Source organism: Aulonocara sp. 'chitande type north' Nkhata Bay, linkage group LG11 (genome assembly GCF_057382095.1).
Source record: "Aulonocara sp. 'chitande type north' Nkhata Bay isolate Kocher_YH1m ecotype deep benthic linkage group LG11, A_spYH_male_GT1.1, whole genome shotgun sequence".
Lineage (NCBI taxonomy): Eukaryota > Metazoa > Chordata > Actinopteri > Cichliformes > Cichlidae > Aulonocara > Aulonocara sp. 'chitande type north' Nkhata Bay.
Window position 1 is genome coordinate 32,244,855 of NC_141354.1, and position 24,261 is coordinate 32,269,115.

Here is a 24,261-nt window from a genome sequence, read left to right on the forward strand (position 1 = left end):
ACTCAAAACCAAGAACATGGGTGCCTGTGTCATCGTTTCCGAGGTCTCAGCGTCTGCTTTTGCACACGTCAGGACTAAACATTGAGAATAGCTTTATCCTGACTCATTTTTGTAGATTAGATTTTCTTTAAATGCATGTATATAAGTATGTATGAACAGTTATAAGAACATGTATCTGACTGTGTGCTTATGTGTACTGTTTGAGGGAAATGTACTGTAGCAAAGTCCTTCTGAAAATTACAGAAAAGTACCTTTACCGGATATTAAAAGTAAACTGTGCCAGCTCATAGGTGTTAAGGAGTCTGAGGGACCTCGCAGTGCCTTAAGTCACATTGTCACGGTTCTGGGTCATTTTGACCCAGCATTTTCAGTTTCTTGTATTTTGGTATTTTTCTGTATTGTGGTTCATTAGTTGTCCTGTTTTGAATATTATAATCCCAAGTTTCAGTGTTATTCTGGTTAAGAGTTTGCCCTTAAGTTTAGTTCAATGTCTAGTCTGTGCCTGTTTTACTTTGAAGGTCCATGTCTCATGTTAGTGTTTCCAGTGTTACTCTCCACTGTGTTGTCATTATGTTTCATTGGAGCTCACCTCATGTGTGTATTTAAGTCCTCAGTCTTCCTGTGTTCAGTGTCACGTCGTCTGTGTTACCTCGTTCTATCTAGTCAGCATAGTTCCTCTGTATCGTCTCTGTTATCTTAATTTTTTCCCAGTGTAGGTTTTCAGTTAGCTGTCACTCCCGTTTGCCTTCGTTTGAGTTGTATTCATGTTATCAGCCACAATAAAGGCTTGTTTTTGGTTTGCAACTCAAGTTCAGTCTCCTCGCCTCTGTCTGTGCCTGGGTCTCACTCACTCCACAGACATCAGGCAAATAAAGTGATAAAGTATTGGTGATGGGCTTTTACAGCCTCTTGAAAGCTCTAGGGTTTTGCAGTCTCCAGTCATATACATCTATTCAGATATTAAGGAATAGATGTTTGCAATTGCACCTATTTTAACTCAGTCAAGAATTATAATAGATTTTCAATTTCTTATAGACAAAATTGACAAATTTCCAGAAGCTCAGGAGACATTAGATCAAAATTTCAGTTTATACTTTGAAAATAGATTTAAATTTTCAGGTTATACATTAATTTGGCCCATAAAAGCAATTGTAAGTAGCTTTGTCTGCTTCTTTTAGGCAGGAATATAACTTGTAGATATATAGTGATGTACTTTCAAGTAGTGATTGTATGAAGTGTTTTTTGATGATTAAATATATGCTACAATTACAGCACATACAGCTATAAATTCAGATAGTAATATAATTATAAAAGGTAAGCATTGCTATTCACCTTTTATCAGATTTTCTGTACAGTTCATGTATAGTTAATGTTTGTTTTTTTTCAACCCCCAAATTAAAATAAAACACACAGAGCCATATCGTTTAGATTTCAACAGTGAAGATTTATATCATAATTTACACATTTTGACATATTCGCTCATAAATAACTATGTAAACAGAATGTAAACAGAGACAGTTTTCAGGGGTATCTCCTCTGGAGTTAAAGCTCTGAACGAAGAAAGACACGCTTTGGTCAAACATTAGTTAGAGAAAAAGACGATGAAACAGAGGAGGAAGCTATGGAGATCAGGGTGTTGGCGTGTAACTGCTAACGAAAACCACAGTTGCACCGTTGTAGTAACATTAAGTTGGGTCTTAATGCCATGATGACCAGTATCATATATATTGTACAAAGTGTGAATGGTGTGAGCATCGGCACTGAAGATATAAAGTAGGACGAGGGGGCCAGTGCATGAAGGAAGGCCGAGGTGCTTTGGTGTAGGCCAGTTCGGTAACGAGATAGTGGACGGGCAGGGTTGAAGAAATGGGCCATTGTTTCTCAACCAAAGTATTAACAAATAACATTAACAACAATAAAATCAAAAACATGAAACACAACGAAAGACCACAGCTAAAGAGTGAACACCTCACCATGTACACAAAATACATCATCCCTTCCCTTCTTCAGCATTTTGATTTCTCAAGTCCTTCCTTTGTTTGGATATTTCCATTTTTTTTGGTGCGCATTTAAAATGAAAGCCAAGCGAACTTTGGTTTCTGGTGTCAACTGTAAATCCCTAAATGTGAGGACGTTCACACCTCTGTTGGGTGTTGACAACGTTAAATAGAAGATAAAACAAAACAAGAGGAGGGACGAGGGAACGGAGGTGGCTTACCAGCCTCCCAAGTCTGTTATGTGCTACACGTTGAGCAGGCTGTGCCTCTTCTTTGGACCACATGAAGAGCTGCACTCCAGTTCAATTTGGTTCTTCTTCTTCAAGTAGCAAAAGAAAGCAAATAAATACAAAACTCCCATCTTCAGCTGTCCTTTTAAATGCAAACACACACAGACACACACTCATCGCATCCACACTGAGGTAACCGTTGTGAAAAATATACAAAAAAATGCCCTTTCTTGTTTCATTTAAATTAAGTAGGCATCAGAAAAGGGCGTAGAGAAGTTATTAAGCAGGGCTGAGTTAAACGTCTTCTTTCTAAATTAACAAATTGCTCTGCCACGCTTTGGCAAGCTCTCTTAAGCCTTTCAACCTGCTATTATTGATTTCTACATTTAAATAGGTAAAACCCTGAAGAATGGATACCCCTGGTTCTATAGGTCAGAGGTCACAAGACAGATATATGCATAGGGAGAGTGACTATCTACAAAGAAATGGCCACAGGAAAAAAAAAAACTATAGAAAATCAATGTAACCATCCCACATATTGCTTTTGAAGACAACAAATAAAAGTAAAATAAATTAAGTATATAACAACAAAACGATCAAAAAACCCCACGGACATCTGAAATTAAAAATAAAATAATACAAGAACAACAATGATAAAAGCATTATATTAATAACATTACAGGTAAATCCTGTGTACATGATTGTCTCTAAGTATAATAAATGCTGAAACCATTAAGTAGTCATGGGACAGTGCAGCCCTGAGTACGTGAGTCCCTGAAAGGTTTAAACCCTGGAGTGGTCATGATGTCACTACTCATGACAACCAGGTAGACATATTTACAGTTGTTGCTCCTGGCAACCCAGTCCACCATGCAGTCTTGGCTCTATGTCTCTCAGGTGCAAAAAGGTCACTTAAGCGTGATCCTCTGATTCCTGCTTGACAGTTATGTTGGCAGGAAGTGGGGGGATGGGACTGCTGTGCCGCATCTTGATGACCGACGTCTCGTTTGGGGACTCGTACGCACCATAACCTGCAGACCGAAGCTCAGTGGTTTTACTCTTGTGGTGGGGATGGAAGTTTGAGGACTTAATGTCACTCTCCCTCCACAGCATCCCCAAAACCTGCTTCTCCAACATGGCTTCCATCTCCACCCCTCCCTGCAACTGCTCCAGTCGCTCAGCGTGTTCACTGACGTCAAAGCGCTCAATCTCCTCATTGGCGCGGTGCACTTCCTCCAAGGCAATCTGGCTTGAAATGGCTGGGCTTCCAGAGCTGGAGCTTGCAGCCAAACAATAGCCCTTCAGGTGAAGTCGCAGGCTACACAGGTGGATGTAGTGGCGATGGCAGTGGGGGCATTTGTGTGGACGCTCGCGGGAGTGCAGGCGCTTGTGCAGCTTAAGGTGGACAAACTGGGTGAACTTAGCAGGACAGAGTTTGCAGTGGTAGGGCTTCTCCCCTGAGTGAAGGCGCAGGTGAGTTTTCAGGTTGCTGGTGCTGCTGAAGCGCTTGTGACAAACCTGAATGATGAGAAGCAAAAAAAGAAACCCTGTCAGAACCCTGTAGAAACCCACCAGTTAACAGTCATCTATGCTCATTAGCACTCTGGTAAAGCAATAAATGTGATATTTTCTCACCTGACATTCATGTGGCTTCTCCCCAGTGTGGACCAGGTAGTGTTTTTGCAGGTGAGCCAGCTGAGTGAAGCCTTTGCTACAGGTTTGACATTTGAAAGGTCTCTCCCCACTGTGGACGCGAAGATGAACCTGCGTGACAAGAAGAGAAAAAAACCCCGTCTCTACATGCTAAAGATAACATTGTGATTCAAAAAGCATGCAGGACTAATAATAAGCTAAAAACACATGACAGCCAAAACCTACCTTCAGGTTTGACAGCTGTCCGAAGGTCTTGCTGCACACGTTGCACTCATATTTGATTTTGCCATTCTGCTTCTTCAGAGGGTAAGGCAGTGCCTTGTAGCCTGCTGAGCCTGCACCACGCTTCACCTTGGTCAGGTTAATTGCCTCGTCATCGTGACAACGCTCGCTGGTGTTGCCCAGCAGGGCTGAGGTAGGCTTAGTGGGCACCTGCTCACTGGGAGGTGCTGTGCCTGCAGTCGGGGAGCCGCTGGAGGGAGCGTGGGCTGAACCATGAGAGTGAGGGTGCCTGGGATAAGTGCTGTGAGGACCTGTTGTGTCTCTCAGAGAAGTAGCAGCTGAGAAGGCACTTGTGGGCCCTGGAAGGAGGAAGTCTCTGTGGCCAGAAATGGAGGAGGGGTGCACAGGGTCAGGTATTAGGAAGCGCCTCTGTGTTTCAGAAGGCAGGAGGGGCACATGATGGGGCAGGAGGTTGCTGTAGAGGGGATACATCCTGGGAAAGATTCCTCCTACAGTTGGGATGCCACCACCAGGGAGAGGATAGTGATGGGGCATAAGATAACGTGAGTAAGGGGCCCCTGGAGGGTAGAAGGGAGAGGAGAGGGGGGCAGACGGTGGGGAATAACCAGGATAGGTTCCCAGTCCGGTGGGATAGAAGGAAGCAGGCGATGGTGCTGCACCAGAGGGGCTTCCGTGAGGGCTGCTCTCTGGGCTGCTCCTTGCTGATGGGCTAGGTGTGGCTGAGGATTGGTTGCCAGGCGAGTGAGTTGAGGGGTAAGCAAGGCGGGCAGCTTTGTGATTGAGGAAGTCCTCAGATATTTGAGGGTGGGCCCTGAGAGGTGGGTAGAGGGCACGAGGGTACAGGAGACGATCGGGGCTGTCGGCACAGCGTGGACGTGTGGGAAGCGGCCTGTTGGGCTCCCTCTTTGTGGACGACGAAGATGAGGTGCCACGCAGAATAGAAAGAACACTGTGTTCTTTCTTTGGTGGGGTGGGGGTCACTGCGACAGGGGATGGGCTGGATGTTTCTTGCACATGCTCCTCATTGCTCACCTGCTGCTGCTTTACCTCCAAAATAGACTGCTCTGAAGGGACAGACAGAGAAAAAAATGGTCAGGGAGGGGTTTGTCAAATCAAAAAAAATGATTTTAAAAACATTTGGCATTTAAATCACAACTTCTTTATAAGAACATAAAAATCTCTGTAGTAGAGATGTGTGCAACTCTGTGTTAAGAAACACCATTAGTAACTCAGGTTTCCTGCTAAAGATATACTAAGAAAAAACTTGGCCTCCACCTGCCCTCCATAAACACACATACACACACCTACACCATGTGACAAGGTACACACACACAGAGGCGCCTCCAGACAAAGGCCTCTGTCTGATTTGTTGACTCTTCCACTTTTGGACAGCACACACACACGTTTGATCAAGCTCCTGCTCTCCTCATTTTCCTGGCCACTTGCTATTGTTTCCGGGTCAAAGGTTAAATTAAAGCGCTTCCTCCTCACTCACTCGCACCTACTGTCTTCTCAGTATGATGAAAGAGTAGATTAGGAGGCGAGCTCACTCACATACACTCTAAAAGCCCCGGGATGTCAGTTCGCAGCACATCTCGGCTGTTAAATTGCCACAGATGGGCTCTTAAAATGCCGTTGTGTATTACCTATAAGCTCATTTAGTGGGCAGTCAAGTTTTTACTACGAGGTCGCCCAGAGGGACATGCGTGTGTGATATTGCAAGTGTGTGTGTTTGAGAGAGACGGAGCATGTCAAAGTTAATCTTAAGTGCCAGTACTGGTGAAATTTGCTTAACTCCTCCTGATTCAGCCCTTCACTCACAGTTGCACACATAGTCAGTGACCCTTTTGTCAGCAGTATAGCGACAGTGTGTAAACACTGAGGTTATCAGTTAGTCTTACTCCTCCTTCTCTACCTCCTCCCTCCATCCCTCTTCTGAAAAACAAACAGGGCAGCCATCTTGGAGATATCAATCTGTCAACACGGCCCTTCTGCCAGGAAGTTCAAGTAGTCAACAGAGGGGGGTAGGAGGTGCAACTCTACCTCTCTCATTCCCTCCTCCACCTTCTTTCTAGTCTTTTTAAGTGGCAAATATATCAGCGTGATTGGCTGACACGCTCGCACACACATGAGCAGCAAGCTTGTGTGCATGTGTTTGAGGTGAAAAGGGTGGCTATAAATATGGTGGCATGTCACGCTCCTGACTGTGTGCGTGTGTGTGGGAAGAGAGAGTGTCTTTGAACACAACGCATGTACACACACACACACACACACACACACACACACATGGATGACAGGTGCTCTCCAGCGCTAACACTTCAAGAGCGCATATGACGGCGACAAAAAGAGAAAAAGGAGAAAGTGAGGGAGTAAAACTGTGGTGCATGCTCACTCATTTTGCTCACACACTTAAACACATACATATGTCTGGTTTTGCTATGACTGCGCTAGAAAGAGCTAAAACCAGAAAGAAAAATATGATACAAACAACTGTCATCGTTGCGCTCCTCGGGAATATAATACAGGTTGTCGCTCGGTTCGGAACAGAAGCTCTAGTGCCTCCTTAAGGACACATGTAACATTTTACAACGAGCAAAACGCAAAACTTTGATGAGAATCTAGTGGGCGGTATCAGAGATTTTAGTTTTTGCAGTGTAGACTAATTTCTCTAAAAATGAAATGGTTTGAAAGCCCCAAAATAATCTAGTGGGTAGGCTACCAAATTATTGCAAAGAGTTAGTTTATAATGGTTATCTAGTGCCTAGATTTGCATTAGCTAGCTACCCTACCAAAACGTGGAACTTATTTAGTATTTAAGCGGTTCATTTCGGGCGCATCTACTTGCATTAGTAGCGAACAAAATGAGTCCACTTCCTCAAGCAACAAATCGGTGAAAAATAACAATATTTTACAACAGTCGATGCCGGTAAAGCAACGTTAAATAGACTAAAATCACTAATAAACTTCGATGACTTAATGGTATCACATTCGGTGCGCAGCATGACTATTAAAATTCAGCAAAGCAGCTTCCTCTTCTTTTACCTTTTGCCCTTTTAACTGAGTTTCAGTTTAACGTTACTTAGTCAGAAAGATTGTGGTTTTTCTTCTTCGTTTTACTCAGCCAATGACATTATTTCTGACAACGTTTGTAAAGCTTAACTGTAGTGGGCAACACCAACAGTCAAATGTTTTACTCATTTTAGGAATGAAAGATCAGTAGAAGTAAAAAAAAAATAAATGAAAAAGGGCTAGAAACTTGTGTGGTAGCTCCAGGACAAAAATGGAGTCAAATGAAACAACTGTTTCTGCTGCAGGTAAGAATCGGTATTCAAGTCACTGGTAGGTCAACAAAGCCTGTGGGGCTTAACTGACAGGGGAACCTAATTAAAGGCAACACTTCTACTGTATACACGCTGAGTTGCGGGGAGGGGAGGCAGGCAAAGGGATCGTGGGTACCTCCTGCCTCTGTGCCCCAGGTCATGCGCATTTTTCCCTGGGCAGTGGAGTCACTCTGGCTGGGTGTGCTAGTTCCTCTGCCAGCTTAACACTACTATTAGCCTGCTGTCACACCTGGAAACCACTCAGCTCCCACTCTCTGCCTTTGTTTTCCTCTTAGCTCGGTCTCCCTTTGATCAGCTCAACTACAGTGAATGAGCGTAGTTAGTCGGCCGTGTTTAAAGGTTGAGATTAAGCTTTTTTATTGGTTAGACTGATTAGTTAAATACCATTAGTATGAAATAAAGCACAAATATTTGAGAACTCTTTTTAATACTTGTTAATGTGCATTTTGCATATACTCTTATGAGAGCAAGTTTTTCCCGTCAAAAGGTCACCGAAAACACGCAGTCAAGCAAACACACTCTCCGACTCTTCTGCAGAGGTTGAGCAAGGTTTTGTGCGTGCACGTGTGTGCGAGCTTTTATGTTAAAAGCGGGTCTTTAAGCGTGTAAGACTGTGGCATTAGGGGCCGTATCCCCTGTCTGTGTAATTACACTGTCACTAGCACACACACACAAGCAAAAATACAACGCTGATACTGACAGAGATGAAAGGTTGTTGGTCTTGTACTTTTGAGTGTGTGTGTGTGTGTGTGTGTGTGTGTGTGTGTGTGTGTGTGTGTGTGTGTGAGAGAGATAATGACAGGCTAATGTTGAGAGAGGAAGGAGACACAGCTATATTCAAAAACACTGCTAGGGTTTAAGAGCGGCGACAGGACACAGTCAAGACAAACACACCTACACTGACTATTGATTTCATGTTTTTTATGTGCGGTGGTCAGTGCATCAGGCGAGTAATAATGCATGCTGCTCTTTCACAGCAAGTGAATGCTGTAGTAAGTTTTAACCACACGAGATGTCAGATAACAAATTATGTTTAACTTCAGAAAGAAAAATTAATGATTAATGTTCCAGTGAATGTCACTACTTCTACTCATCAACTTTGTGGTTTCAAAAAATGTCAAATCACGGGAACTTACTAAGTTTCTGCATCATCAGCTCCCCAGACGGTGGGTAGTGCAGGCGTCGGGCAAAGTCGTGGCAGTACCAGACAAGCAGCTCGGCACCAGCTGGGACAGGCTTCACAGTATAGAAGTAAATCTCCATGCCATTCTGACACGCCGCCAGGTTCTGCTCTGCTGCCGAGTGGGCCGGGTTCACATACCGCATCCAGTTGGAGCGAGTCTCATCCAGGCCATCGACAAAGTGATGAAATTCTCCGTCCACATAAATCTGAAAAGAGAGAGGAAGAAAAAAATAATAGTGAGTTAATTTACCTGAATGTAAGATTACACTGAAGTTAATTTAACAGAAAAAAGGGAGAATAATATAAATCCCTTGTCCTTTGTTCCTTTTTTATGCTTATTCAGGTCTTATGAGAAGAAACAAAGCAGTAACATGCAAAAAACTTATTTCACTCTTATTTCACCCCCTCCTTCACTTATTACATCTTAATTACAATGCTAGCAATTTGATGAATAAACAGGTTAATTTAAGTAGCTAACAAAGCAAATATCTAAATAAGTAACATTACCGCTTAATTAAAATAGTGAACTAGCAAAATTAGGAGAAGAAGTTAAACAACTGGCTAAAATGCTGGTAAAGAAGCAATTCATTGATTAAAAAAAATCAGTCAGAAAACAACTAAACAAGTAAAAACGGCTGCATGTTTGTCAGAATACTTGATTGAAGTAATAAAGCAAAATAATTTACTTATCATGTAGCAAAGAAGTAGCTGCCACCAAGCAGACACCACTGGTTATAAACTGCATCACATACATACATCTTAAATCTTTTCTCGTCTCTTTCTTAATGGTTTCATTCCTTACCATCTCCCTCTCTTCACTTTCATCTCTTTGAGCCAGAAGAACAGACAGAGACAGACAGAGAGTGGTGAGGAGGAGGAGATCCTCTTTTATATTGAAAAGGGAAAGGAAAGACCAACTCATTTTCTGCCTCTCCTCCCCCTTTCTCTCTCTGTCTCTCTCGTTCTCTGTCTTAATAACTCGTTTTTTTCTTGGCTTGGCGTGTGTGTGTGTGTGAGAAAGTGAGATATGAGCATGAATGGAACTGTGGTTAGGTTCACATACTACACACACAGACACACACACACACACAGACATGCACGCACACACACACACACACACACCACACACTGTGTAGGCGGTGGTCAGGTAGATGGTTTTTGAGTATGTGCAGTCGCATTGTCAGTTACTGGTAGTGATGGAGCGTCTTCTGGCGAACAGTGTGTGTCAGTGTGTGTGGACTTACAGGAACGGCAGCGTGACATGCTATTTGTATACGCTGACATCACATCCTCATCTCCGTTCCTTGAACAGACTCACACACACACTCACACACACACAGAAAACAGCAAACCCAATTTCCTGTTCGGTGACTGACTTTAGATGTGCGTGACGTCACAGGAAGGGGTCTCTCCGGCTTCTGAGGAAGTATGTGTTTCTGCTGTTGTGTGTATCTTTGATGTTTGTGCTCACCCTCCAAAAGTATTTGCGGTTGGCGTCTTTGGGGACGCTGTCAGCCGTGTAGATCTCGCCCACCAGGGGACCGAAGCGAGTTCCTTTGGGGATGTACTCCCTGCTGCACACGCCAGCCACCTGCACGATGACACGCACATATAGACAGGTTAGGGAAAAACACGTCAAGGCCAAACAGGATGTTTGAAGTGGATTGGGTGATGATGATGAAGTCTGAAATGTTTGAAGAGGACGTTCAGGTGTGTGGAATATGTGTTTTCATAATATCTGCACAGCCATCTGTAGTACATATCATTAAGTCTCATTAAGTCTTATTTCAAATACAGACTCAGACACACAGTGTCAACCAGCTGTCAACAGAGACAATGATTAATGAACCAGCTCCACACTTGAGTTCATCTGGAGCGTCTGTGTTGGTGTGTGACTGCAAATGGCTGAAGACATAACTAAAATCTCTTTCTTCGAGTCTCTCCCTCTGTCTCTCTCCTTACACCTCTACTGCTTGCCACATCAAACCAAAACCACCGCCACTTCACATGCTTCAAGAGGAAACATTCAGATACTTGGGTAAAAAAAAACCAACAACCATGTTTCTCCTTTTTTCTCACTCTGTCATCTGATTCAATCAAAGAGCAAGAGGTGAGAAGAAGAAAAGGAAGAAGAAGAAAAGCAAGGGATTATGTGGTGACTAGACGTTTGGCTCCAGCCATGGATGGTAGAGAAATGCACTCACACACATTTTCTTCATGCTTAACCCACACAAACAGAAGTCTTTCCCAAACCCCCTCGTTCCCTGATGACATGGGAAATCCCCATTTTTCCCTCAATAGGACCAGACATGAAAATGTGTTAGCATGTGATTAAAAAACCCCCAACTTATTAACAGGCTTTTACAAAGCTCTCTCTCTCACTTTGAACATAATGTAGCTTTCTTTCTAGAAGCTGCCATCCTCAGCCTTACCTTTTTTCCCTCTCTTAAATATTATCTGATAGAATATCAGCTTGTAAAGTTCTCTTCAGCTTCCCACTGCTAATCGCCTGGTGAAAAAAATCAATGACATCACGCAGCTTTACTGGGAACCTCCCAAGTGCCAAAACTGACATTTTCTGAGCGATAGTCATGCATCTTTAAAATACCTTGAAACACAGCATAGAAGTGCTGTGGCTTTTCTACTTTAAAATATCCTATCTGTGACAATCTCTAAAGTGGAAACAAGCTTTTTTTTAAATTGCTTATTTTTGCTCTTAGTCACTTGGATATCTGATTGTTTTCTGGAACATTATTAAATGCTTTTTAACCCTTTGCTGCTGCAAACCACTCTTATCACTCTAAGAGTCATGGTGGTTCTGTTCACTCTCCCTGTTATCAAGTTTCATCCATTGCCTGTTGACATTTTGACTTTGCCACCCCCAGTTAGATCAGTGAAAAAAAGTCTATTACTTTAAGCTTATCTATAATCATGTAGTGGGCGATTGGTTAGTAAAGAAATATTTACAGTACAGGAAATCGTCAAATGCTTCATATGAAGCATTTGAGTGATCAAAGCTCAAATCACACTCTGACACTTTCTCATTCAGCAGTTTTAAGACGAGCAGATGGAAACAGTCTGATGCACTGTGTTGGATGAGAGGCTTGATGGTGCCCCCTGCCTGCATGGTTCGGTATTTCAAGTAGTTTTATGACTTGAAACAATTGCGATCAAGGCGCCATAATTTTTCTCAGATGACACAATCCTTTTCATGGATAGATACAAGCTGATAAAACAGCACTGTAAGTCAAATCTGTTTCTGATGTTTCACACACCCACGCACACATAAATGCCTCTGTGTGTGTGTGTGTGTGTGTGTGTGTGTGAAGTTTTACGAGACCTGACCCCTTTTTTATTACATGACCCATGTCTGACTCACAGTTGTGTGTATGTACAGATGCCTTTCTCTGCCTCAATGTGTATGAAATATTCTGGCTGGAGAGAAAGTTTGTCTGTCTGCCAGCATGTGCCCGTGTGTGTGCGTTTGTGAGTGTGAGAGAGAGTCTGACCTCCTTGCTGCCAGCCAGGTGTTTGAAGGCCAAGTTACGGGGCAGCGAGGCCTCGGCTCTGGTCGTCGACATCATCATGGCATCACCGTCTGGGCCCGCCTCACATGCCGTGTCTTTGACAATATACGTGCACTTCTCTTCAAACTCTGCCTCTGTCCACTGTGTCATGTCTGCTTCCTCCATGTCGACGTCGTTATCTGTCATCGTGCCCGCTCCACCTGAGCCTGTGCTGGTGGCAGAGGAAGCCATCTTGGCTCCGTGGCGTGCGTCGTCCTGCTCCATGGTGTGCGCCCCCTCACTGGTCAACATGGCCGAGCTATGAGAGGTCGCCTGGACAGGAAAGGCAGGAGCGAAAAAGGTTACTTCTGATCACTTTTATCTAAATATTTCCACTAATGGAAGCTCAGCAAGTGAAAAATAGTTGAAATTAAGAAAGACATTGCAAAAATAGAACAAAAAAAGAAAGAAGTAAGAGAAAGAAAGCCGAGTAGATGGAAGAAAGGAAAAGGAAACTAGATCAATCGAGACAGACAGTAAAAAAGCAACAGAAAGGAAGAAGGGACAGCAAGAGGCAAATAAGAAAAAGAAAAAGTTAAAGAAGAGAAAAAAAGAGAAAGTAGAAACTGGGAGTGGTGGGAAAAACTACCACAAGAGAAGGAGATATGGGAGGAAATGATAAGAGGAAAGAAAGAAAAGGATTGGAATGATGTAAGATAAACTCCGAAAGAAGAGATCAGGAAAGACAAAGAGGAGAGGAAGAGATGTGATTATTATGTGTGGTGATTCAGTGAGAAAGGAGGGGGTCTGACTAATGCTACAGTCACACACACACAGACATACACACATATAGACACACTTACACACACGCGTAAATGAACATGCACACTAAGGGAAAGACAGGAAGCTGCTTGTCTTGTCAACTATTTAGACTAAATGTTAACTAATTTGGGAAACAATTAGGGGAAAGAAATGACAAAATTCCAGTCTTCATTTTGTCATGACTCTAGTAAAGACCAGCTCATTTTAATAATAATAATGATCTAATAATCTAAATGCATACCATTTTCCAAATAAAACTCCTAATCCAGCATTGTAATAATTCATTCCTTTGACTACAGTCCCAATCATTTTAATCACCTGAAATGGCCCTTCTGGTCTTACTGGTGTTTGTATTACAAAGCTTTTTTGTTATCAGAATTGAGTGATGTCTTCAAGGTGAAACTGAACATGACTCAGGCTGATATAGGAGCGTAGGATACCTCAGGAGACAACGATCAAGCGCGGTAACGAAAAGCAACTGATGAGGAACTGAGCTTGTGTTCTCACACATAGTGACGAAATATGATTATGAAAATCCCAAACCATATGAAGAACTGTGTGTAGTTTTTACAAGCTGCGCTGTCGATGAGATTTTCCCCTTTACAAAAGATCAAGCGTAAACGAAGTTCTATGCTTGAGCCTCAAAAAATCGACCCGATGTTTAAAAGAACAATATAACAAAAAGTAATTAACGGTCTGAGCAAACTTTCCAAGTGACCTCTTTGTCTCTAACTTTCTTTCTTTTCCTGAAGCAAAGAAAGTTTTCCTGTTTTGTTTGCGGTCGTTTTCTCCCATGCTTTTACTCAGAAAGACAACGACACTGCAACTTGGAGCTTAACTAGCTTACACATGTAAGAAATTTGGACTTTGCTGGATAATGTGATGAATCTACTCAGATTATGTGACGCTAACATCTTCCGTATTTCCTCCCTCTTAATTCCCCCTCCTCCGTGTCTCTCCCTGGGGTTGAAGACAGAGGAAGGAAATGCTGTCTGTGTCTGAATGAAGCTAAAATTGGAAGCAGAGTGGCACTGCAGCGGAACCGGCAAATCATCCCGACTCCCAGCTTGTGTGTGTGTATGTATGTTAGTAATGGACGGGGGAGTGATGAGGAAGGGAGCGTCAAAACTTTTCCATTTGGGGGGCCACAGCAGCGCAAACAAAACTTCAAACGTGATCCCACCCAAGACAATCCCACACACACATACAGGGACAGGCAGATATCCACAAAGGGACAAACATGCTGCTTGTCCCACGCAGAGCAGCAGAAAGCAGCAGATCTTCAGTGAGCACACTCAGGTCTGCAAATGCTTCTGAAGCCACAAAAAAGAATATTTCCCTCACATTCAACAACTTTGTGCTTAAACAGTCAGCACACAGATACTAAAGTTACACATGAAAATAAACTCTATAAACACCCTTAGTTACTGAAAATGTAGACTTATATTTTCAAATTTTAACACTTTTATAGAAGACAACACTTTTGAGCACTTGCAACCAATGCAACTGACTTTCCTGTTCCAGAATTGCAATCAAAAAGTAGTTTCTAAACCCAGAATCTTAAAGTATGTTGACTGTAACAGTCTGACTTGCCAGGCTGTAACAAAGCAAATCACCCAAAATACATTTAAGTATCTTAAAACCACAAAATCTAATTTTTGACTAGCAAAACAATAAAAACTCCAGTGAGAAAGATTTTTCCCAATCAGCGGCTGGATTTTTTTTTTTTACTACAAAGGATACGCTAAGCGAACAACAGGTTCTGCCCAATTTGTTATTAAAATGAAGATCACTTGAAAGTGATCAGTTATGAAAATACAATATTTGATCTCTCTTGAATTTACTTTGCATAACAGCTGCAACATTGAAAACTAATAGTGAAACCAAGAACCAAGAAACAATTCACTGTTTGCACATGTAGAGCAACTGAAAAATATGTAAAAGGCGAATCTGCATACAGGCAGCCAGATTTCACATTAAAATGACATTAAATAACAACATTAAATTCTAAAAACCTGAAAAAACAGACATGAGGAATCATGCCAAGACTGTTTTTTTCTGAAATTCATGTGGGGGAAAAAACACTACTGTTATAACAAAAATCACATGTTTCCATGAACAAACAATGATTGATTTGTAAAAATATGTAGAAAATACGTCAAATATGTGAAAATAACTGAGCTGCTAAACAAACATTGTAATACCTCAGTTTTTCAAACTAGTAAAAGCATCTGCAGCAGCAGCTAACCATTTTAAGAAAAATCTTATTAGAAAAATGAAGTCACGTTGGCTGCAACCTCAAATTTCTAATTAAAAATCGTCCTAATGTTCAGAAAACAAGGCTGAAAATGAGATTAAAATAAGCTTAAAAGTATATTAAACTGGATTAAAAAGCACACACAAAAAAAACCTCTTAAAGTTTTATTTCTACTCTAAATTCTGAAATTTTTATTTAGTTTCTCTAAAACTAAAAGAAAAAAAAAATACAAAAGCAAAAAATCAATCTTTGTTCTTCTGTATCTTTTAGTAAAAATGTAAAAAAAAAATTGAGCATACGAACGAATGCTCCACACTTACTGTATAACTCTGGTCCCATCCACACATAGGGACGTCCGGTCAGATCCTTTCTCCCTGTATGTCTGTGAAGATAGCGTGTGTGTGTGGGACAGGTGCAGTAGTTCTCCGCTCCTTCTGTCCTTCCAGCTCCGGGTGCTGATATCCACACTAATGCGAGTGTGTGTACTCTGAAGTGAGTGTATGTGCGAGACAGAAGTCTATAGCTCCTCCTCTTGGCTCCACCCCCCTCATTCTCTCCTTCCTAACACACACACCAACTTTTCTTTGGAAGGAAGCAGCATGTGCTTTCACCTGAGGCCATAAGCTATACACACACAGAGACGCCGACATACACACAACACTGAAAACACAGCCTTTTGTCCCCCTGCCTGTTTTGTTTTTTGCAGTGATTATGATTATGTGTGAATATAAGTGTGTTTTTTTTGTGTTTAGGAGTTTCTTTCTCTGTGAGTGTGTCCATTCAAAGCATTTAAGGAGTAAACAACAACAACATATGTGTGCGTGAGAGTGTGTGCATGCGTGTGTGTGCATGTATTGGGGGAGGAAACTTTGAGTCACTGTCACAGGACATCCCTCTCTTCCTCAGCTAAACACACACAGTAACACACGCGCGCACGCACGCATACACACACACGCATACACACACACGCATACACACACACACACACACACACACACACACACACACACACACACACACACACACTTTGCGTATACCTCTAGGGGGCAGGACTGGTTTGCTCTTGCTGCTCTTGCAAAAGAACTTAAAAGTACTCTCTCTCTCTCTCTCTTTTATTGTCTCTCCCCCTTTCTCTGTCGCTCTGCATCTTCCCCTTCAAATAACTTGCTCTCTGTCTCTGTCTTTCTCCATATGCTTCTCCCGCTGTCTTTCTTTCTTTTACGTTTTACAATGACTTCATTTCTGTTTTAATAGAAAATGAATTTTGCCTTATTGGCTCACATGCGATTGCACATGTCTGACAGGGAAGAAGAAGAAAGGGCAAAAAGAACAAACTCAAGCAATTACAACTGGTTTATTTTAAGGACAATACGCTGTATCCACTATATCCTAAATGTAAGGAACTCTTCTTTATCTCCTTAGGGCCGGTCAAAGTAATTCTGGAGGAGATTTGAATGTAAAGACATTAAGGCAAATAAACTAAAGTTAGGGTATGTCACTGGAAACTAAGACACTGAAAGACAACACTGTAGTTACCTTTAAAACACATGGTAATATCTATAAACAGATATCAGCATATGAATATGTATAATCAATCTGCAACTGACAAACACCAACTTTACCACTGGAAGTGGTTTGGTGTTCATTGTTTAGCTCAAGTAACCCTTTACACTTTAGCAGGCTCTGGTTGCATGCAGGTAGATATTTCTTTTGAAGAACAAAGTGTACTAACTGTAACAACTATTGCCTTACAGCCACTTAACTTTTTAATACATCTACATTCCTAAACAACGAGTAGATGACAGAACAGGAAATCTTATCTCTTCTGGCTTCACTGAAAGCACAAAAATATTGGTCTTTGCTTCCGGACGTTAAGTCATCAGACAATAGCTGACAGACTGGATCTACAGCGGCACTGGCTGTAGATTACAAAAGAGAAACTGTTCTGTATAATACCCAAAGGTTCTAAGTAAAACAATACACTCTCTCATCAGGATAATTCTGCTGCTTATTGTAAAATATGCTCTCAATGGCAAGATGTTTCTGGCTATAGTTGACATGGGGAAAAATTAAGCCTATGTGAAAACTGCAGTTATTCTAATGGCCACTTCAGGCTGGCTCTGAAATCAAGTCGGCCCTTGAAGATTGATATATTGAAATGCCCAACTTTGCAGCATTTAAAAAGAACCTGCTACAAAAATGATTTTGGCCTTTGGATAGTTTGATAGATGTTGTAGCTAGTGGACGTCTGCCAGGCCTCACCTTTACTGCTTCTTGGCAGTGTTTGCGGTGCCGGTGCTGTTTTCAAATGAATTAACTAAGACAGCAGCAGCCAGAATAAGTTTTCAAAATGAAGAGTCCAAAATCAACGGGTGATATTACGATGGCTATGCATGCATCATTTATACAGTCCACAGGTGTAAGTAAGACAACGGCTTTCGCTCAGTTCTCTCTTGCTATACATTTTGTATCTACTGTCTTTCTTTTTTCTTCCTATACATCCTCTCTCAGCTACCAGTTCAGTGGCATGCATAATTTAACGCACAGCTCTCACTCATTCGGCTTGTTATAACAAAAGCTCACTCTCTTACTAACACTGGAAATTCCCATCTAATTGTCCCCCTGAGTCCCTCAATTTACCTCCTACTCATTCGCCTCCCTCCTCTCCTCGTTTTCTCCTCATTCCCTTTGATTTCCACATTGTATTTACAAAAATGATTTTCCACACTGACCTCTAACTCTAGTTTTTCCATCACTTTTCCCCTTTTAAAGCCTTTGTTCCTCTCAGGATTTTCACGTTTTTTTGCTCAGGTTGCAGAAGTGTTTTTTTTCCTCTACGACATGAAATTCAGTAGGTAAGTATAAGATCGGAAACTAAATCAACAAGTATATTAGAACTTCACAATATATAAAAATATATGCAGAATGAGTGTGAGAAAGAGACTAAATGAAATAGTTTTTGACTTTGATTTTTCTTTTTGCATAAATGAGAAATTCTCCATTCATACTATGAATTTTTGAGGGCAATAAATTTGATTATTCTCTTGTCTGGAAGCGTATGACTTTATAGTCTAGAATGCAAACTGACATTAAACTGAAAGGAACCGAGTGTACATGATATGAGTACTAGTCTGACAATCATCAGTATCAGCCCTCAGAGGCCTAAATGAGCTTCCTTCTGTTTGTGTTTTTTTTTCCTCTAATGAAGAATGATGATCAGGAAAAGAAAACAAGCAACAGGAAGACGACAAGAAGAAAGCAAGAGAGAGAGAGAAGGAGAGACAGACATCGGACCTCTCTCGCTCTGTCTCTGGTGACAGAGGGTCTGACCACATCACTCGCTGCCTACTGCTTCCTGCCAACGGACGACCCCGGCATAGACACACACACACACACACACACACACACACACACACACACACACACACACACACACACACACACACACACACACACACACACACAGCTGCAAATCTGCCCCACAGCTGTCGGACATGTTGATGCTTTACAACCAAGCAATTCCTCCCTGTGCAAAACAACCGGCGACAGAAAGAGGGAGAGAGCAGATGAGAGACAGAGAAAGCTTGAGGAGAAAGAGATATTAAAAAGAAAACACTCTTTTACTCAAAGGAGTACATTTTTTATCTTCTATCATCATTTTTATGATAGATGATTCACTTAAAAATGACTACTATGTTTCCCTTTCAAGTTTCCTTCACACTCTTTGTGAAGGGGTGAGGACATTTATATAGCTATGGGGTATCTGAAGTTGGTGGGGAGCAGTGTCTGAAGTTACCCTGAAGTCACACTGAAATGTGCTTTTTTAAATTGTATTGTTTCCACAGTGGCCCTGCATGCATACCTGCAGGATACAGAGAGGACAGACAAAAGAGGGTCCAAAGACCTCCTGGGTCTCTGTTGGTTTAACAGAGGGCCTCTATCACAACCATGCTCACACATACAGTAGCGTGAGCACACACATATTCTCCACTTACACAAACTTTCTACTCAGCTTGGCATTTAAACTCTTTGAGTTATCTTGAAATCTGCAATTTGTGAGACGTTTTCAAAACACAAGGAAGTACAAGGAAGAGCAGAGAGAAGAGGAGAGTAGAGAAAGAACAGAGACAAAGAGAAAGGTGGGTTTCAGGACATACATGTGGGATTAACACCTCACGTTCCTTTGAGTAAACCACAACCTCTCTGTCTGTGTTTATCCCCTAATAGCAGTCAGGATCTGGTAGTCTGCATGGCCAAAATATATGTGCACACATAAACATGTATCTCCATCTTTTATGAAAGATTTTCTTCTAACACTAAGTGGTAAGACTTTGCAAGTTTCAATTTACAGAAAAGGTGATAGGAAGTGTTAGGACGACTAAAACTCCACTTGGTTACATTTTTTAGAAAGATGTTAGCTCTTTCATCTCTTAAATAGCTGATCTGGATATGAACAAGATTGTTTGGTAAGAGTGAAAATACACCAAGGTTACAATCCCTTTTCAGTTTCGAGTAAGAACTCAGAGAGGAGACAAGGGTAGTTTTTCAGTTCTGTTCATATAAATTGTTGGCAGCAGTTTAAATTGTTTGGTTCAACAAAGATTTGCCTTGAAAATATTTCATTTTATTTCTAAATTCTAGAAAGAAAAAACACATCACTGTTTGTATTTTGGAAATTGTTTGTGCCAGTAAAAACATCCAAACACGAATGCATAGATGCTAAAGAGAAAGTCCCTATAAAGCGAAACACACACAATCAATGGGTCTATGGGTCCTGGTTGCCACTTGCCTAGAAATTCTGTCCATAAAAATTATGAACAGAATACCAACGCATGACAACTCTGGAAAAGAGCTGGTTTAGCTTTCCATGATCAGAATGAGATCTGTCCTTTTCCTCCCTAACCTGAGGTTTGCCAAATGGTGCAGCGCTTCCCAGAGAGTAGTATGATATCCTTATAATTAAAGCACACCCTCTGGTCTCCCTTCTTAAAGATGAGAACCGCCACCCAATTCTGCCAGTCCGTAAGCATCACCATGGGTCATCATAAAAAATGTTGCAGAGGTGTATCACCCAGACAGCCACACAACATCCAGTCCATCAAAGATGTCAGCGTGAATCTCACTCAGGTAATCAGCTAAATTTACTCTGGGCCCTGCGCAGAAAAATTTGTTGAACTACTTAAGTAATCTCGCCCCCTTGTCCTATTCTCTGCCTTCTCTATGTGTCAGTGGGGTTGAGAAGAACCTTGCAGTCTTCCTTCCACCACCCAACTATACAACTCAGTTGAAGGCAGCAGCATCCCACTCGCACTATAAACCGTGTGAGTATAGCAACACTCTCCCCTCCTGGGTTGCCTTACAGTTTGCCAGTTTTTAGGTGAGCCCAACTATATCCGGACAATATCTTTCAATCTCAAACACTAGTTCAGGCTCTTTTCCATGTGTCAAAGGCTAGTTTCAACAGTCGGGGATCAGACTGCCAGTATCTCTGCCCTTAAATGCTGCCAAACACAGACTGCACCTGACCGACCCCTTGGCACGTGGTGAACACACGAGAGGACAGGCCCAGATCGCCCTTTTGGATTCCAAAAGCTAAAGCCAGCCACCAGTTGCTCAGGAGCTCCCAAAGCCTGAATCCAAGATGAGGTCCCGAAAACCTTGTCCAAGGCAGGATAAACCTGGTCCCTTAAATATTTCCTCATAGGTGTTTTTTAATTGCTCTTTGTCTTGCTCCTCACCAAGGACAAGTTTTCATTGGGAGTCCCTATCAAGGCAAAAGATGACAACATAGCTCCTGGAATGTCAGGAACACACAAGTCCTGCCACAATGGTAAGTTGGTAATTCCTAGAGGGTCAAAGAAAGAGTTTATCCTGATAAAAGTTAAACACTTTCGTCCCCTTTCTCTCAAAATCTTCCCCCCTCCTCTTTTCTTTCTTCTGCCTTCCCATCTTCCCCCATTCTCTCCCCTCAAGTCCTTCCTTGAGTTCTAAACATTTTAATTGAAGCCCACAGGCCATTTGATGCCTTGCCAAATTACTGCAGAGATCAGCTATTGTCCATTTCCTTTGTATTTGTGTGTGTATGTGTGTGTGTGTGAGAGAGAGAGAGAGGGAGAGAGAGAGGGAGAGAGAGAGAGAGACAGTGTGCTACTATGACCGTTACACTGTAGGCCAGTATATCGTAGACCCTCTAAAAGTGTGTGTGGGTTATAGGGAGTTAATCCCTGAATAGAGAAGCCATTAGAGAGAATTAGGCAGGTTAGACCTAACCATGATCCCCTCCTCTTTATTTGTGTGTCTTCTTGTGTGTGGGACAACCACGAACGCGTGGCATGCAGCAGGTTGAGGGCCTCAAAAAGTAGGTGGAGGTCCATCAGGGATGGAAGGGGGAGGGGTGTGAGGTAGCCACCTCTCCTAATCTTGCCAATCCACCCCTGCTGTGTGTACAAGCACACACACATAAATGGGCTCATCTTGACACCATCAACAGATGGCTATAGCAGAGAGGCCGAGGGTAAACTTGAGCAATATCCAAACCAGACAGTAACCCTCCACATTATCCCCTCCCCCAGAGTCTATAGCTAATCAGACTGCACGCAACCAAATACACTCTACTCATCAAGAGACAGCTAAACAATCATTCAGGAGTGTGTTCAGAGGTCATTCATGGTCAGGCAACAAAAGCTATGTGGCTAAGGTTAGAAAAAGGCGCGTGTCTGAAGTCTGTGTAAGCAAACTGTTCTTCCAAACTTTGAGTAAGTACTGCCAGTGCCTGAATATATCCATGAAAAATGTTACTCTGGCTAATTATTTGTGTATATGAATAATTTATAATGGTACAGCCCATTTCGCCTTTGAGATCCATTCAATGTGTAACCCCCCCCCAAAAAAACAAAACAAAACCCAAATGAAAACTCAGAGTTCATTATTTTCATGAAATCTGTTGCATAAGCCACAACCATTATTTAAAGTATGAGCACCACTTTCTTCCTTATAACAAATTAGATGACCAATGTAACACCACTAAGGTGACTAAGCCAACAAGGAGCTTGCTATTGCAAAAAGAAACAGATGGAAACAGTCATACTGGTTGTTGTCAAAACTCTGAAGTCCAAATATCGGCAAACAATAGCCAGACACGATAACTGAATCTTGAAGTAATTTCTCCTTGTTGCTTTTTCTCAAGAAATAGCATAACGGGACATTTTTGTATACAGATTAAGTAACCACATGCATTGTCTTCATTAGCAAGTTTTCGAGGGCTTTTCTTTCATCTTTGTAAGAGGCTAGTATAGTTGTTTTCCCCAACTTCCAATCTTAGTACTAAGCTAAGCTAATCATCTCCTAGATCAAGCTTAATGCTTAATACACAGACTTTGGCGAGGTATTGATCTTACCATGGTGTTAAGGCACAGGACGCAAATTACAGACTGTTCTTCTGTCACTTTCAGTGGTAGCTACCCTGGTAAAATATTTCCATTTTGTTTTCACCCTGTTTAACATTAGTTACCTGATTTCTCTTTCTGTTTGGAAAATCAAAGAAAATTCCTTCCAATCAAATAAAGATATCATAAAACATCTGGAATAAATGATTTTGATTAATCTGGATGCAAAAAACAACCAACAATAAACACAACAAAGCTTTTTTAGTGACTTTGATAAGTTAACAGAGCTTACAACCCCTAATTGTTGTGTTTGTTCTTCTACTTGTCATTCATTTTCCAGACTCCAGTCCAGGCATGTGAGTCAGTTTCACTGCTCCGTACGTCACTTGCAGACAACAACAAACGTCAGCACTGAGATGAGCTGAAAAAAACCTTCTAAGAAACAAAAATAAATCAACTTTTATGAAGCACTTTTGCAAGAAAAAGGGACACAGAGTCTTTCTGCAATCACTCTCAGGTAGCCATTAAAACTTGAGGACATAAACATGTTCCAGCAATATTCCAGTGAACAGCGGAAACTTGAAGTGAGTCACGACATGAGAAAAGCGCCACTGAGATAACGCTCACAAATACACATGCCTCATGCAACACCAACCTACATCCTGGTAGTTTCAACTAGAACAAGCCTCAGGAAAAACCACTTTAGTCCAATAGTTGGGCTAAACTGGTTGATGAAATCTAATTAATAGTCACTTTTAGAGTCTAAACTACCTCACTGGTCTTAACTGGAGAAGACTCATGGATTGCCAAAACTGACTGAATTAGCAGAATGCCAGAATCCTGTGTGATATGAATTGTGACTGTTGGTTTTGTTTGATATCTGAAGGCATTTTGACTCCTTGTACAGTAGGAGAAAACTGTAGGCTTGGTTTAAGTGGACACTTATAACCAGCAACTGTGAGCACTTTTAGTTGACCAAATACTTCAAATCTATCAGGACAGAAGAGCTAAAAACACAGTTGTGACATGTTTGGAAATTTCTTCATCCATAAGCCTTTTCCCATTTCTCATCGACTGTAAGCTGTAAAGCTAACGTCACTCCCCCTGGAAATCAAAACTAAAAGCTGTGTAGGCAGACATTTTTTATGCTCTTGGCTCTTAGATATGGCAGCTTGGTCATGATACCGCTGGAGTGCAAGGCCGATTGCTCTAGTCATACTATTTATTAAATATTTAGGACTTTTAAAACAATGAAACTAGGGCCCACAGGATGAAATAGTCCGGATTCCTTTTAAAGCACTTAAAGATTATTGCATTAAAAATTACATTAGGTTTTTCATACTAAGTTATTTTGTATTTTGATCATTTCTTTGACATATCATGGACTTGAGAAGACCTAAAGTAAAATGAAACGAGTGTTAGTTGACACAGTTGTGCAGAAAAAGCCCTTTTTGAATCTGTCTGTGTGGAATTAGCATGTTCTCCCTGTATCCATGTGGGAAATTTGTGCAGAAAAAGCCCTTTTTGAATCCGTCTGTGTGGAATTAGCATGTTCTCCCTGTATCCATGTGGACTCTCCTTGTACTTTGGCTTCCTCCCACAATTCAAAAATCTGCAAATTAGTTCAAGTGGCAATTTGTTGGT

The 24,261-nt window shown here is 41.6% G+C and overlaps 1 protein-coding gene and 1 long non-coding RNA gene across 2 annotated transcripts; one reads left to right on the forward strand and one right to left on the reverse strand.

Moving 5' to 3' along the window:
- Positions 1-1,436: 1,436 nt before the first annotated feature.
- prdm1a (PR domain containing 1a, with ZNF domain) lies at positions 1,437-15,692 on the reverse strand. Its single transcript, XM_086312189.1, has 7 exons — positions 15,553-15,692; positions 12,157-12,486; positions 10,119-10,238; positions 8,601-8,853; positions 4,106-5,187; positions 3,863-3,991; positions 1,437-3,745 (listed from the first exon to the last, which is right to left on the reverse strand). The coding sequence occupies exons 1-7, from the start codon at positions 15,577-15,579 to the stop codon at positions 3,140-3,142; spliced, it is 2,547 nt and encodes an 848-aa protein (XP_086168315.1). The 5' UTR covers positions 15,580-15,692; the 3' UTR covers positions 1,437-3,139.
- A 3,424-nt stretch (positions 15,693-19,116) lies between these two features.
- Positions 19,117-23,022, forward strand: LOC147319519 (uncharacterized). Its single transcript, XR_015131418.1, has 5 exons — positions 19,117-19,371; positions 20,225-20,359; positions 20,462-20,551; positions 20,683-21,062; positions 22,958-23,022. It is a non-coding gene; the product is annotated as an uncharacterized LOC147319519 (long non-coding RNA).
- The last annotated feature ends 1,239 nt before the right edge of the window (positions 23,023-24,261 follow it).

Bases quoted from the DNA above. Each gene is read 5' to 3' on its own strand.
- prdm1a (XM_086312189.1), bottom strand. From the start codon at position 15,579: ATGTGTGGATGGGACCAGAGTTATACA. The intron at 5,188-8,600 runs GTAAGTTCCCGT...CTGTCCCTTCAG, and splicing joins GCTGATGATGCAGAAACTTA to AGCAGTCTATTTTGGAGGTA. The intron at 3,992-4,105 runs GTAGGTTTTGGC...CTTGTCACGCAG, and splicing joins GACAGCTGTCAAACCTGAAG to GTTCATCTTCGCGTCCACAG.